Raw genomic sequence first — 14,567 nt, 5'->3', positions numbered from 1 at the left:
GCCTCTTCTGTCTCTGGCAAGGTGTAGGCATACCCTCCTGGGCATTCGTCGACAAACAGTGATTTAGTCACAGAATTCAGAGTCTAATATGCATAGAAATGGCAAACAGGACAGATAATAAGGGCGTGCAGATACACAGATAAAGGATTGGTGGCACCAATTGGTGACCTTTGATTCACCCTTAAAAGCTGTGGATTTGGCAGACATACCCACTTCTGTGAATGAACAGTGTTTACTAGTTAATATCTTTGTAGCAAAGAACAATGGGAAATATCTAAAAGAGATGGAAATGTTCTCAGACAGGATCAAATGCACCATCACAGCATCTTGGAATTATGGGCAGTTGCTATTGTGGGGTCATTGTGAGTTTAAAGGGGGGGTGGCTCAATGTAGAAGAGGCTGAGCCAACACTAACAGGGTGGGAAGAGTCATCTGCTGTGGTGGGGATATCTCCATGCCCAAATCAAAGTGATGGTTTTGACCTATAAAGTCTTAAATGACTGAGGACCGTAATACCTCAAGGATCACCTGTCCCCATATGAACCTACCTAGTCCTGAGATCATCTTCTGAGTCCCTTCTTCATGTGCCTTCTCCACGAGAGGTCCGGAGGGTGGTAACATGAGAATAGGCCTTTTCTGCAATGGCTCCCCATTTGTGGAATGCCCTTCCCAGGGAGGTATACACCTTTAGGCGCCAGGCAAAAATGTTCCTCTCAGGCCTATGGCTGATGGGTGCTCTTTTAAAATGTGCTGTGGAAGGTGGGGATTATTGGATAGCCTTTGCTTGTTTGTTTGTTTGTTTGTTTGTTTGTTTGTTTATTATGTATTTTCTGTTTTTTTATATTGCGGTTTTATATTGTGAACATGGCTGAATCTCCAGCCGTGTTTCTATTATTGCTGGGACTATGGCAAGGGTACAAGGCAGGTAAAACCAAAATATAGTCACATGGCACTATCAGGATGCACACATCAAGATTACCAGTCCAAAGAGAAGTCTTGGAAGACAGAGAAGCATTGCCCAGTAAGAAGTAGCTGCTGACGTGTCCCAGGAACTGCTCTTTCAAACCTGCTCACCAGGCATATTGTCACTCCTGGCAAATAAAATCTCCCTTTTCTCTCTTAACTAAGTTATGGATGGGTCAGAAGGGGGAAAGAGCTGAATAAGCATCTCTGTGAATATGCAAAGAGTCCTGTCAGGGCAAAGTACACCTGACACTGGGTTAATCCTTGAAGATAGTGCAGATTTCACTTTAACCCACTGCACAGTCCAGGAAGACTTGCAAGGAGGAATGTTGAGTCCAGCCTCTCTTTGGTGGACTTTGGTGACATTCCTTATTATTTCTGGGTTCAACTATGGATCTGAGTCTACTGAGAAAAAGAGAGCAGAAAGGAGCATCAGTCAGGATCAGTAAGTATCATTCTTGGGGTGTTAACCTGGCTTGCTCAGACGGCACAGACAGAGCATAGATTAAGCAGCTTCACGATATCTCCGGCAAGTTTGACACCATGTGCAATCTTCTTCCTTTTCAATGCACCAGGCCTCGCTTGTCCTCAGAAAGGGGCAATTTAGTGTTCCATACTGGCTCTGCCAAAAACATTGAATTCAGAACCGGATCGCAGGGCAGAATAAAAGTTAACGAAGATGACCTTGTGGAGACTTTGATCCAGGTAATCTTTTGTGTTGTTTTATTTGGTTCATTGGCGTCCTTTAAATGGCTTTTGGATACAAAGAGTTATAGTCAATCAGTATGGAGTTACATATGCCTGCACACAGAGCCATCAGGGCACACAGAGCTTCACAAGATAGGTCCCTGTCCCGAGGAGCTTACAGGCAATAATTTGGCACAGAGGAAGGGGAGGGGAGGTCAGCCAAAACGATTTGAGTATACAGTGGTGCCCAGTGCCACCATAATTTCAGACATCAACTGTATTTGTTTATTTCATTCATGAATCCCTTCCCATAAAACATGCCAAATGAATAGAAATCAAAGCATCAACAATAAAATGATATATTACAACAATTAATTTCAGATCTAATACTCATAGAGACTGGGATAAAAGTCTGTGCCGCAGATTGCATCCACTTAAATGGCTTGTTGAAAAAGGAAGGTATTGAATAGTCACCAAAATGACAACACAGATGGTACCTGTCAGATACGGAACGGGAGGGAATTCCAAAGTGTAGGTGCTGATGGCCTGGTTCTTATTTCATATGGAACAGACCTCCAGATAAGATGCTATCACAGAATCATACAGTTGGAAGGGATCCTGAGGATCATCTAGTCCAACCCCCTGCAATGCAGGGATATGCAGCCATCCCATATGGGGATCAAACCTGCAACCCTGGCATTATCAGCACCACGATTCAACCCACTGAGCTATCAGCACAGTGATTAAGTATCTAAGGGGTGAGACAACCTTTGGGGTATCCTGGTTCCAAGCAGTATAGTACTTTATACTTTGAACTTGGTTTTGGTAGCTAATTGGCAGATAGTGCAATTTTCTTTCACTGTTGTGTTGACAATGTTGATGGAACACTTCCGTCTGTTGTGAGTTAGACCGCTTCAGTCAATCCAGCTCTGGACTGGACGACCCCACACGGTGCTTGCCTTTCTGCAAAAGTAATTGGGCCATGTGGAAAACACAGTTGTGATATGAGGTCTTTTCGTTGCTATGGGGACAGTCCAGGCCACGAGTGCTTCTGGAGTTCTTTATCTCTCTTCATGGTATTCTTGGTTTCCCCCTTTTCATAGAACCAACAGTACCAGGAAAATTCAAGTGCTATAGTCACGTGGCTTCTTCCAAACTAAGTGGGTTCAGAACTCTTCAAGGCATTCCAGCCCACAGATCCAGCATCTGCTCTTGCTTCTATCTTATTCTGATCTTCTCCCATTTGTCTAAAGAATTTTTTATTTTATTTTATTTTGCTGCCCTTAATAGCTGCTGGAGATGATTATGATTGATTACAGGGCCATAAACTAAGAGTTTATATAAAAATTAAAAGATAAGCTTTTATAGTATATAATTTATGCCTTATCTAAATGAACTTTATAATAACAACACCATATAATAGAAGTGATGTCAGGGTTAGCGTGTGGCAACAACAACAGAAATATACTGTGGCCTTGTAAAACCTTTTGATCACAGGTTGGGCTTTTGTATGTGTACAATTGACATGCAAAGCTAGAATTGGTGCCATCGCCCTTTCACCCCCGTTTTGTGAGAACCCCTCAACCTCATCGTTGCTGTTATTCCCTTACTTGCCCCCACCCCCCAAGGGGAAGGGCAGGTGAGCAACCAAGCAGAAAGTAATGTATTTACTTTTTATATGCCAAAATTTATACACTGCTTATATGGCGTGTATAGGGTGTTAGGGGAGGGGTAGTACTTCTGGTTGGGGGACATATCGTGCTCCTTCTGCCGTGGTTTGTCTACCTTTGGTCCCCACCCTGCACTCAGCTCTCACCTGTGGCTCCTAGGAGCACGTGACAGCGGCCACATCCTGGGGAATGGCTTTGATTTGCCAGCTGAGGGTAGTCAGCTTAGGGTAGAGAGCCAGTGTGGTGTAGTGGTTAAGAGTGGTAGACTCGTAATCTGGGGAACCGGGTTCACGTCCCCGCTCCTCCACATGCAGCTGCTGGGTGACCTTGGGCTAGTCACACTTCTCTGAAGTCTCTCAGCCCCACTCACCTCACAGAGTGTTTGTTGTGGGGGAGGAAGGGAAAGGAGAATGTTAGCCGCTTTGAGACTCCTTCGGGTAGTGAAAAGCGGGATATCAAATCCAAACTCTTCTTCTTCTAGTTAAAGGGTCTCAAACCCTCAGGGAGTTAGGGACTTCCCCTGCATGTGAAGATGCAGGTTGGGCGGGCGAGACCAATAGTGGGTCCAACAGTCAAGACGGCAGTTTCAGCATGTCCTGTAGAGGGAAGTGAGGGGCAGATGGGGCTTGACAACCTGGGGCAGTAGCCCATCTAGGAGAAGGAAATAACTGTCTTAAACCTCCACTGCCTTGTGGGATATCTTTGGGAGAAGAAAAGGCTAAGGAGCAAACCCTACACAAATCTGGAGTGGAGTCCCTAAGGCAGTTGGATGTTGCCTTGTAGGCCTCCCTCCAGCATCCAGCAGTGTTCTGTATTGATCCCCCTTGTGGATTTCTCACAACATCTCTGAAAACTGAGTTCATTCCCTGTATTTTAAAGCACTGTCGATTTCTTTTAAAATTTAGATCAGAAAGAATAAAGATGAGATTCTGGAACTGAAAAGAATCGCTGGTATCCCTCAAAATATTTCCAGTCAGATCACACAGCTTAATTCCAAGGTAAGTCTTGTTTTCTATAAAGTTATACACAAAGATATTTTCAGCTCTTCACCATGTGAAAAACAAAAAAAGGCCAGTCTTTTGCCATAAGAGTGATGTAGGAGTTGGAATGTCAGGCAATGACCTTTCCAAATTTCCACTCAGTCATGACGTTCATTGCACAACCTTGGGCTCACTCCTATTTTTCAGTCCAACTTACCTTATAGGATTATTGTGAGGATGAAATGGGGGCAGTGAGGAAGCCATCTATACTGTCTCAAAATTCTCGGAGGAAATAGTGGGATATAACTGTAATAAAGTTTCATATCCTAGTTGAGAATTCTGCACTTTTAACCACATGGACAGTGCTCACAATACATTTTTCAAAAATCATTGTATTTGTTTCTACTATAAAGAGACATATACTGATTTCACTGGGTGCTGGACCAAATCCTATTTCTATGGATTTTTTTTTCTCCAGCTCCATGCTTTTTACCAACCTACTGCCACAATCACTCATGCGAGCCTGGTTTGGAGTGTTGTTTTCGTTAAAAACAGCACATAACGTGCGCAAGAACTTCTAGCAAAGTTACCAGAGCTGGTTGAATTTGAAAATAAAACCCCCGTTTCCTATATCATTATTAATCATACACCCAGCTCTGAAATTTGCTTGCTTCCCAGGCAAATCACAAGTTTTAGCTAGACAGATGGAAGTTGACAGTGCAGATCCAAATGTAAAATCCCATGACATGCTTTGTTCAGGTGGTGCATAATTCTGCACTAATTAAGCTATTGTAAATCCTGCTGATTTTAATAAGAGAAAGTTATTAAATATGTGCTCAACTTTTTCCTGTTGAAATTAAGGACCACTGCAGCTGTTCAATTTCTACTGTCTTGTGCCTTAAAAAACAAAAACAAAAAAACCACACACACACACACACACACACACACACACACACACGGGGAGGTTGTTCCTGCAGTGCAGCAGGATGAATTGATCTGCTTCAGAGGGGACTGTGCAAACAGTAAATTTTGGAACTAGTGTCTGACTGGTGCAAAAAGATTATTAAAGTGGCAGCCCTAGTAGGGAAAGAGAGGCACAGGCAGACCCTCTGAAATTAATGGACACGAGCCTAAGTTATCTTCATCAATTTAAATGGGTCTACTCTGACTAAGATGGGACCCAGGTGGTGCTGTGGGTTAAACCACAGAGTCTAGGGCTTGCTGATCAGAAGGTCGGTGGTTCGAATCCCTGCCATAGGGTGAGCTCCCGTTGCTCGGTCCCAGCTCCTGCCCACCTAGCAGTTCGAAAGCACATCAAAGTGCAAGTAGATAAATAGGGACCGCTCCAGTGGGAAGGTAAACAGTGTTTCTGTGCGCTGCTCTGGTTCGCCAGAAGCGGCTTTGTCATGCTGGCCACATGACCCGGAAGCTGTCTGCGGACAAACACCGTCTCCCTCAGCCTATAGAGCGAGGTGAGTGCCGCAACCCCGGAGTCGGACACGACTGGAACTGATGGTCAGCGGTCCCTTTACCTTTACTCTGACTAAGACTTAGTTGACCTCCACCCATATTCTTCGCTGTTGTGATGGCAGCAGAACCGATGGTTTCTCCACCACTTCTGGGTCCAGAACAGGCACCTGTCTGAGCTGAGCACTTTGAACAGGGTGGTAGGAGGAGTATTAGTACCACCACTGTGATTTGCTGCCGTGGCTAGAAAGATTATGTTAAAACTTAGATATATAGAATCAGCTTTATTTTTATATATTTTTTTCAACTCTGCTTTTGAAGAAAAGACTTTTTAGTTGCCCTGGCAAACTACATTTTCTGTGCCACCTCACCCCAAATGTCTGACATTAAGAAGGATACCATTCTCAGAGTCCAAGTAAGGAGGCAAGGAAGTGGAGGTTGGAAACCAGCCAATCACCATGGATGTAAGCAAGTTTGGCTCTCAAGCAAAGTAGGCCATGGTGTCTGCACATATACATTCAGTGGGTTGGGCTGTGTGAGCCATGTGGTCTTTCCTGCACCCAGCGGTGGAGTTTCATGCTCCTGCACCAGGGGTGCAGAGAACAGGCGGGGGTGTGGCTGGTGCATGTCCTGGGGGCATGGCGTGGCGCCCATCACAGACGGGGTGGCAGACACGATGGCACCACACTGGGATCGTGCTGCCAGGAGCAGTGTGCTTTCCCCGCTCCCCTCTTCTTCTGCCAGTGCCTGCACCCCTCAAGTGAGCCTGTTGTGGTTGGGACACACTGCCATCACCACTGTTGAAATAAGATTCAGCTTCCAGTCTGTTCAACTTCTGTACGCAGACCAGAGGGACTGGCCCCCATCTTGCTATTTTTGGATTAACCATTAGCTTCATTTGCAGCATTGATACCGATCTATAGTTATCTATTTCATTTTGTTTTCTATTTTAAGCAATTTTTTGAATTACTTTGGCAGCTTCGGGATCTTTAGTTAACTTAACTTGTATTGGTTTTTGGAAAATGCTATGTAAACATTAAAAAAAACACCTTCATAAATATGAAAACATAAAATGTGTACTTTAATGCTTAACCCACAATCCTGTGGTCTGGAGTTTTTGCTTCGAGTTTAGAAGATCACACAAGCACAGTTCTGTATCATGTTTTTCTTTTTTAAAAATGCGCTGTATTCAATATACAAAACTGTATCTCTATATAGATAGCAGGAGCAGAAACATAAAATTCTGAATTAGAGCATTTCAATTTTTTAGGCTTGTTTTTGAAAACATTCAATGGTCAATTCATTCTTGATGTAAGTGGCTTTGGCTGTAGGCCTTCAGAAAACATTTCATAGACTAAGAACTTATTCAGAAGCAAATATAAGAGTTTGTTGGTCTTTTTTAAAAAAACAGAGTTGTACACAACTTCGTGAAATAGACTAAAAAATGACTAGAGACAAATAAGTTTCTTTCACTAATCACTGATTTAGGTTACATGACAAAGAACCATGGAGTGAAACAGTCTTGGGAACCAAGGAATGGGAGTTCATGATTACTACTGTCTAACAAAAATGAAACCATGTTTTGTAAACTGAAGGAGAATGTTCTTTTGAGCTTTAATGCCAGCTACTTCATATCACATTACTGGAAGTATGTTTGGAAGTTTGAAAGTATTTTCTTTTCAATTTGGCAACAATTTATATTTAGTTTGATATTTTCCTGCTTCTTATATCATTATTTATTCAATTTATGTACTCCCCTTTATGGAAAGATCGCAGGGCGGTATACAACACTAGAAACACAAAACATCAACAAGAAAAACATTATAAAAGCATAGTAAAAAGCGTACAGACAGAGAGCCTAATAGTAAAGCAATCTGTGATGGCCTGGGAGTCAGACTCAGATGCTGAACCTGAGGGATCAACAGCCTGCACAGGATTCCCCGCCTCCAGAACCAGCTGAGCCAGGGCCAGGGCTTGAGCTTGAAGGATCCCCACCTGTGCTGGATCCCCAGGTGCAGGCATCAGCAGAGTCTGCTCTGGCTCCTGATGGGAGGGAGGACCCATTGCCTGCAGGTGCTCCACTCCCAGCCTCTTCAGAGGAAGCTGAGGCAGCCCCTGGGTCCAGTAACCCACCAGCCTCTCCTGAGCTGCAGAGGCTCAGGACAGAGAGGCGAAGAGAGCTAAGTCCTTACAGGAGGAGTGCTCACCTCCAGGCCTGGAGGAGAGGCGAGTCTCCAGAGGACCGGGGCCGCCCTAAGTATAGGGCCAGATAAAAGCCAGCCAGCCCCAGCCCAAGTTGTGTGAGCAACTTAGCTTTGAATGTATGCTTGACCTACAACCTCGTGCCTGCACCTGCCTTGGACCTTGACCTGCTCCCTGCCTCGCTCCCCGCCAGACTGACCTCCTTTGGACCCCTAGACCCAGGACTGGACTTGGACCTTGCTTCACGGACAAACCCCCGGGGCCAGCACACAATCATAATAATAGCAGTCCTCCCACCACACACTTTCACAGGCCATAGATTATTAAATAGACATAGGTCTGGGTAAAGAGGAATATTTTTGCCTGGCATTTTCTTCAGTGCTTGGAAGGTGATGATTCTTCATCAGAGCTTGGAGAAGAGGGGTGTGGGTGGGTGTGGAAAAACCTTTTGGAAGAGAAAGATCTGTGAGCCTACTCTTGGCACCTTAAGGGTACAAGATCTCTCTGGGGTTCTGATGTGAGACAATGGGTCTGCTGTCTTGTAGGAGTATGGGCTGTTTTGCAAATAAAGCAGATGCTATGGAGGTGCCATGAATCTCATCCAATGAAACCAGATCTGGATAGCCCTGACCAGGGACCTTCTTCGCTGCTTGTGGTGGTGCAGAGAACACAACAGTACTGAAAAAATATATTCTCTTTGAAATTCCACCCTTCCTTCTTAGCCTGCCCATTATGCTTGATTATAATGTCTAGCTATTATTCCAGTAATGTCTAGCTATTGCTCCCAAATGTTTGTCTTTATATTTCTGTTGTAGATTGTGAATATCGAAGGCAGACTTCAAAGCCTTGAGCAGGTGAGTAATTTTATGGCGTAAGACAAAGTGTTCTGTAGTCAGAAATCTTAGTGGTGCGGCAAGAAGATAAATTGTGCTCAATCCTGGGCTGTGCATGAATGTATCTTAAAAACAACAACAACCCAAAAGGTGAAGTAGTGTTGATGGAATGAAGATAATGGCTGTGTGCACACCCTGATCCAATGCAGGGCACAATCCAGGATAGCTGTGTGGACCTCCTCCTCCCCCCCTCTCCTTGCTACCCTCCTGCCTCCCTTTTTGAAAGTCCTGGATCACTCCAAGTAGATCTGACCTGACACCAGGTGATCCAGGGCTGGGTCAAGCCTGTCGCTGAATCCTTGGTTGACCAAAATCAGCCTAATTCATTTAGGCATCCAGAGTTCAGCTGGAGTCAACAGACAGCTCTCATAAATAAACTTTAATGCTTATTACTGAGAAATACTGTAGGTTTTCTATTGACAAAGCAAAAGGAGAGCTTTCATTTTACACCCATTAAGTTTATTCCCTGAATTGGCTGTTTGCAAGCACCTAAACAGAGCCAAGTCCTCTACACACTATGAAGGTTATTTAAGAAAGACTGTGCCAATGAAGTAATAAACGCTAACTGGCTGGGTTTATTTTTGCCCTTGTTTTGTGCCAGACCATCCTGAGAAAAGCCTGTAACAGCAATCCCTGCCAGAATTCTGGAACCTGCATTGATTTGCTAGATGCCTTCTTCTGTCTTTGCCCCAACAACTGGCAGGTAAGGTAGTCGCTCAACAACTTCCAATTGATGTAATATGTAAAGTTCAATCAGTGCTACTGCCATCAACTGCAAAGGACCCAATCAACGCATTGCTCACAGAAGCATGCAGGAATATAAACATGGTGTTATCGATAAGAGGAAGGGCTGTAGTTCAGTGATAGAGCATCTGCAGAAGGCTCCACATTCAATCCCTAGCATCTCCAGGTAGGGCTGTGAATGTCCTCCATCTGAAACCCTGGAAAACCAGTGTCAGTCAGTGTACTGAGTTAGCTGAACCAATGTTTTGGCTAAGCAGCTTAGTACACAAGAAGAAGAGCCTTGCTGGATGAATAAGCCATTTACAAAGTAAACAACAACAACAACAGCCCACTTACACAAAATCAAAATATAAACACCCATCATTAAAATTCGCAATAACACAATTCTATTGAAGCATTAATGTGTGACTCAGTCCAATAGTTTTTAATATTTTTTTCTTTTTCTTTTTGCATAATTTTTTATTGAAGTTTTACAGTACAGCAAAATAATACCTAGAAAAAAATGAAGTCAGAAATATATATTAAAAAAAGAAAGGAAAATAACAACAAAAGAAAAGAGGGGAAAGCAAAGGCAGGAGAAATCCATTAGAAATAATAACACACACACACACACACACAGAGAGAGAGAGAGAGAGAGACAGAGAGAGAGAGAGAGAGAGAGAGAAGCTCGGTTATCTATGGCTTTATGACTGAATGGAAATTTGAACCTGAAAAATCTGAGAGAGAGAGAGAGAGATCCTTTTCATTTTTTCCATGCTGTGTTGCTATCAGATGAGGAATGCACCATAGGTGGAAATGGTTTTCATTTAAACATTGATCATCTTATTTATGGGTTTCCCAAGTTTCATAATTAAAATTTTATTCATGCAGAGGAAGTGGGGGGGGGGAGGCAAGTGTGGATGCTTAACTGAACCTCTTGTATTAGTAAGATGTATTATGTTTATGGCAGCACACAAATGGATCTCTAAAGATTAACCCTCGAGCAGAGCATGTGCTCCTTTGCATATTTGGCCTCAGGAGTTGGAGGGCTAATGGTGCATGATTTCACTCCCCAAGGAGAAGCTCCATGCTTCTATTATAATGGCCCTATGCTTTAAATTAAATAAAAGCATGCTATATTTCCATGGACAAGCAGGGGAGATCTGAACAACTGAGTTTTGTTTTAGTGTTTGTGAAGGGCAGTATTGCCGCAAGCCAACCAGATCCTGCATTATAATCTTTTGAAATTCTATATCAGCACATTGGTTCTGTGGACCCCATTGTGTGTCTGTTTTACTCAGGAAATGAGCTCGATTTCGCTCTGTTTTCAGGGGCCATTCTGTTCTGCCGACGTTAATGAATGTCAGGTTTATGCTGGGACACCTCTAGGCTGCCAGAATGGGGCAACATGTGTAAATACCCCAGGTAGTTACAGGTAAGTAACTCCTGCTAATGTCCATAGGAAGATGTCCGTTATAGTTTTGCTGAGTGCTACGAACATGCAAGATACAAAAACAAAGAGTGCCTCTAGATCTTCACAATTTGCAGGAGGAATTCAAGTGGATACTGGAAATTTAGGCTTGCGCAACAAAAGCAGATTAAACAACGGTCTGTCGCAACAAATCCACTTCTAAAACAACAATAGTAGAATTTTGTGGTTATGAAAATGAGCGAGAAATGCACAGAAAAAGTGTGGAAAGGACCAATGATTAATGGGAAGACATATCAACAGCCCACAGCTGCTGGCCACCTTTAGCAGCAGCAGCAGCAGCTTTTGTAGCTGGAGTCAGTCACGGCCCCATCCTTGAGTGGTTTTTAAAAGTATCACAAAGAAGAGGCCACTCAGGGAATTTATAACAACTCTTTTCAATATAAAACAGTTTATGGAGGGAACAAACCATGCAGCAGGTTGTTGCTTGCAACGAAGAACTCAACCTAAACTACACACTGCCTGAGAGCTGATTCAGCAGTTCCCAGTATGCTAAGCCAAGAGGGCAAATACACTACAGTTTTTTCCTGGCTGGAATATATATTTGAACTCTGATAATGCATATTGCTTGCCTGGAGTAGGATAGGGAGGATGGGTGTGTGTATATATATGTTAGCAAAACTAGCCTACTGTTCACATTTTAAGTTCATTGCTCCACCCCTTTTTGCCTCTGGCCCTTCCCATGCTGACATTTCATGCAGCCCTCCTAGCTTGGACTTGTTTTAAGGTCCTGCTCCTTAAAAAATGACTAGCTGGTAAAAACACCCATAATTTCCTGACAAAGCTTTCTCAGTGTAATGGGACCGCATGCCAGAGTTCTCTGCAAAGCCTTTTGGTTTTGGAATAACAACACACACACACACACACACACACACACACACACACAATCCCTTGCTCTGCAAATATTTGCTTGGCATTCCTTGTGCTTTGGAAAGTTTGCAAGCTTTTACACAAATTAGTTCAGGGCAACACTTGATTTGATTATTCTTTAGTCCACTTCTTTGTCTGTGCACACATAAGATTAAAAACAAGAACCTTCCTGAAGTGTCACCCATCTCACTCTGGACACTGTGAGTTCTCTCTTGCTTGCCAATCAGATCCTCTGATAACTGCCTCCTTTTCCACTGTGTGTGTGAGACAGAGAGGGTGGGTGGGTAGAGAAGGAAAGCACTTCACATAGCACATAGTTAAATCCTGGAATTTGGTTCCGCAGCGAGAACTGATGGCTACCAACCTGAATGACTTCCAAGTGTTCCCAGAAAAACTGGAAATCCCATTCCCCCCCCCCCGCAACAACACTTAACCATCCAGAGGTCCTTTACCTTTACCTTTTACCTAATATGTCAACTTCATTTGTTGACCAGGAGTACAGCCTGTTTCATCAGATTCAACACATGAAATGCCCTATTTGAAAATAAATGAGATCATCATCATCATCATTTATTATTTATACCCCGCCCATCTGGCTGGGTTTCCCCAGCCACTCTGGGCAGCTTCCAACAAAATATTAAAATAAAATAGTCCTTCAGATATTAAAAGCTTCCCTAAACTGGGCTGCCTTTAGATGTCTCCTGAAAATCTGGTAGTTGTTTTTTTCCTTGACATCTGGTGGGAGGGTGTTCCACAGGGCAGATGCCACTACCAAGAAGGCCCTCTGCCTGGTTCCCTGTAACTTCGCTTCTCGCAGTGAGGGAACCGCCAGAAGGCCCTCGGCGCTGGACCGCAGTTTCCAGGCAGAACGATGGGGGTGGAGATGCTCTTACAATGTTTTGTCCACCAAAAAGTACCATAGGGATGATATCAAAGAGCTCACCGTCCGGTCCTAGTTAAGAAAATGTTATTCTTGCTTTCTATCTGACATTTTCTTAACAGGGTCACATTTCAATTCAAAGCAATGTTTCAGAAAAAACAACAACTAATGACCAGAAATGGAAAACAGTGACCAACAATTCCTTCATTCATTGCTCTGTTGAGATTGTTATGGAGCTGATCTTTTTGAACATTCTGGTTTCTAAAGCTTTGATCTGGACAGCATGACGGTAGCAATAAATTAATATCTTATTCAAATACATAAAATAAAATATCATTTTATACCTCCTCAGGGAGTTCTATCAGTGCAGGACTTGGTGTTTTGAAGTCTGCGTGACTAATCACTGAGACTTGTGGTCACTTTTGTGAGGTGTGCCAACCAAATGTTCTTTTTCTTCTAAACCGGGCAATTTGTTTTATCTTCCCCAGATTGGCGGAAGGCTGGAAGATGCTTTGTGCCTACAGAGTCTAACACTCTGATTCTAAACATGTTTTCCTGGAAATAAGTCCCGCTGTCTGAAATCAACAATCTGTTAAAATACAAGCCATTGCTTTATTACAGTTGGGTAGGGGGTAGTCGAGCATTAAAGCTTTGAAATCTGAGTTAATCAGTACCACTTCACTGGAGGCTGGGCTCAGTAACCTAGCTTCGCTTGCTTTTAATGTATCAAGTCAACCAGTTAATGGAACGTGGAACACTCTGAAAAGTTAATAATCTGGACTTCTGGCTACCAGTGAAATGGGGATCTGTGCAAATACAGTTACATGTACAGTACAATGAAATGTAACTGTGAATGTATAGTTAAAAAGCTTCATTTGCTTTATATGGTGACCTTGTTTGCATGGAACGCTAAGCCAAATCATGTCTTAGGGCAAACATGTGATGGTACTGGCTCCCCAGACCAGGGAGGAGATTACAGCTGTTTTACTCTTATTCAATTCGGCACAGTGTTTTGCCTGTTTGCAGTTCGTTGGGAGTGCAACAGCAGATATTATTCTCTGTGTAACTAACTTAAGGGTTAATTCTGTTGTTATTGTTAAAGTTGACTAACCAAGAAGGAGACAGGTGGGGTTGTTGTTTAGCGACCAAGCAGAGTTGCATGATGTTTCTTGAGATAGTTCATCCCCTGGTCTCCTGTCTAGTTTTTAATTTTTTCCTCTGTATGACATGTGGGACCTGCAACCAAATGTTGCATTGAGGATTGCTGCTGTTCAGGATTCCAGCCATTCTTTTCTATCTACCCCTCTCAGTTTTCCATCCCCACCATCAGCATTCTGTAGGCATCAAGTATGCTCAGTCCTCATTGGACTATTTTTAGGAGCTTCTCCCCTTAGTATGCTCCTGCAGACCTTGGAGTCACCCCAAACCTGCTGATAGCTCCATCTAATGTGTGGTGTGGTGTGGTGTGGTGTGGTGTGGTGTTTTGTTTTGTTTTGGCTACAAAAGGAATGCCACTTACAGTTGAAACACTGGAAATGGAGGGAATGGCTTCAGGTTAATGGAAGCAAGGCAGGCTCTAGATCCAAACACTAGCCAAGTTAACTAGATGTTACAAAATAGAGAAAAACTTTGATGCAAGTCAAGGAAATCACGTTTATGATGACTCATAAATTTCTTCATCTTTCTGGACACTTAAAAAAGCATGATATTATTACTCTTAATTCTTGCATTCTAAATCAACAC

General features: G+C 43.2%; 1 protein-coding gene across 1 annotated transcript in view; it reads left to right on the top strand.

The window, feature by feature from the left end:
- Positions 1 to 1,285: 1,285 nt before the first annotated feature.
- The window catches only part of CUBN (cubilin), a 134,316-nt gene continuing 121,034 nt past the window's right edge, over positions 1,286 to 14,567 (top strand). Inside the window, exons 1-6 of the mRNA XM_033165105.1 lie at positions 1,286 to 1,408; positions 1,539 to 1,668; positions 4,226 to 4,318; positions 8,785 to 8,823; positions 9,464 to 9,565; positions 10,917 to 11,020. Of these exons, the coding sequence (XP_033020996.1) occupies positions 1,290 to 1,408; positions 1,539 to 1,668; positions 4,226 to 4,318; positions 8,785 to 8,823; positions 9,464 to 9,565; positions 10,917 to 11,020 (587 nt within the window). The 5' untranslated portion in view covers positions 1,286 to 1,289. The remainder of the gene's footprint in view (positions 1,409 to 1,538; positions 1,669 to 4,225; positions 4,319 to 8,784; positions 8,824 to 9,463; positions 9,566 to 10,916; positions 11,021 to 14,567) is intronic.

This window comes from Lacerta agilis, chromosome 12 (assembly GCF_009819535.1).
Source record: "Lacerta agilis isolate rLacAgi1 chromosome 12, rLacAgi1.pri, whole genome shotgun sequence".
Lineage (NCBI taxonomy): Eukaryota > Metazoa > Chordata > Lepidosauria > Squamata > Lacertidae > Lacerta > Lacerta agilis.
This window is presented reverse-complemented; position numbering and strand designations above follow the sequence as displayed.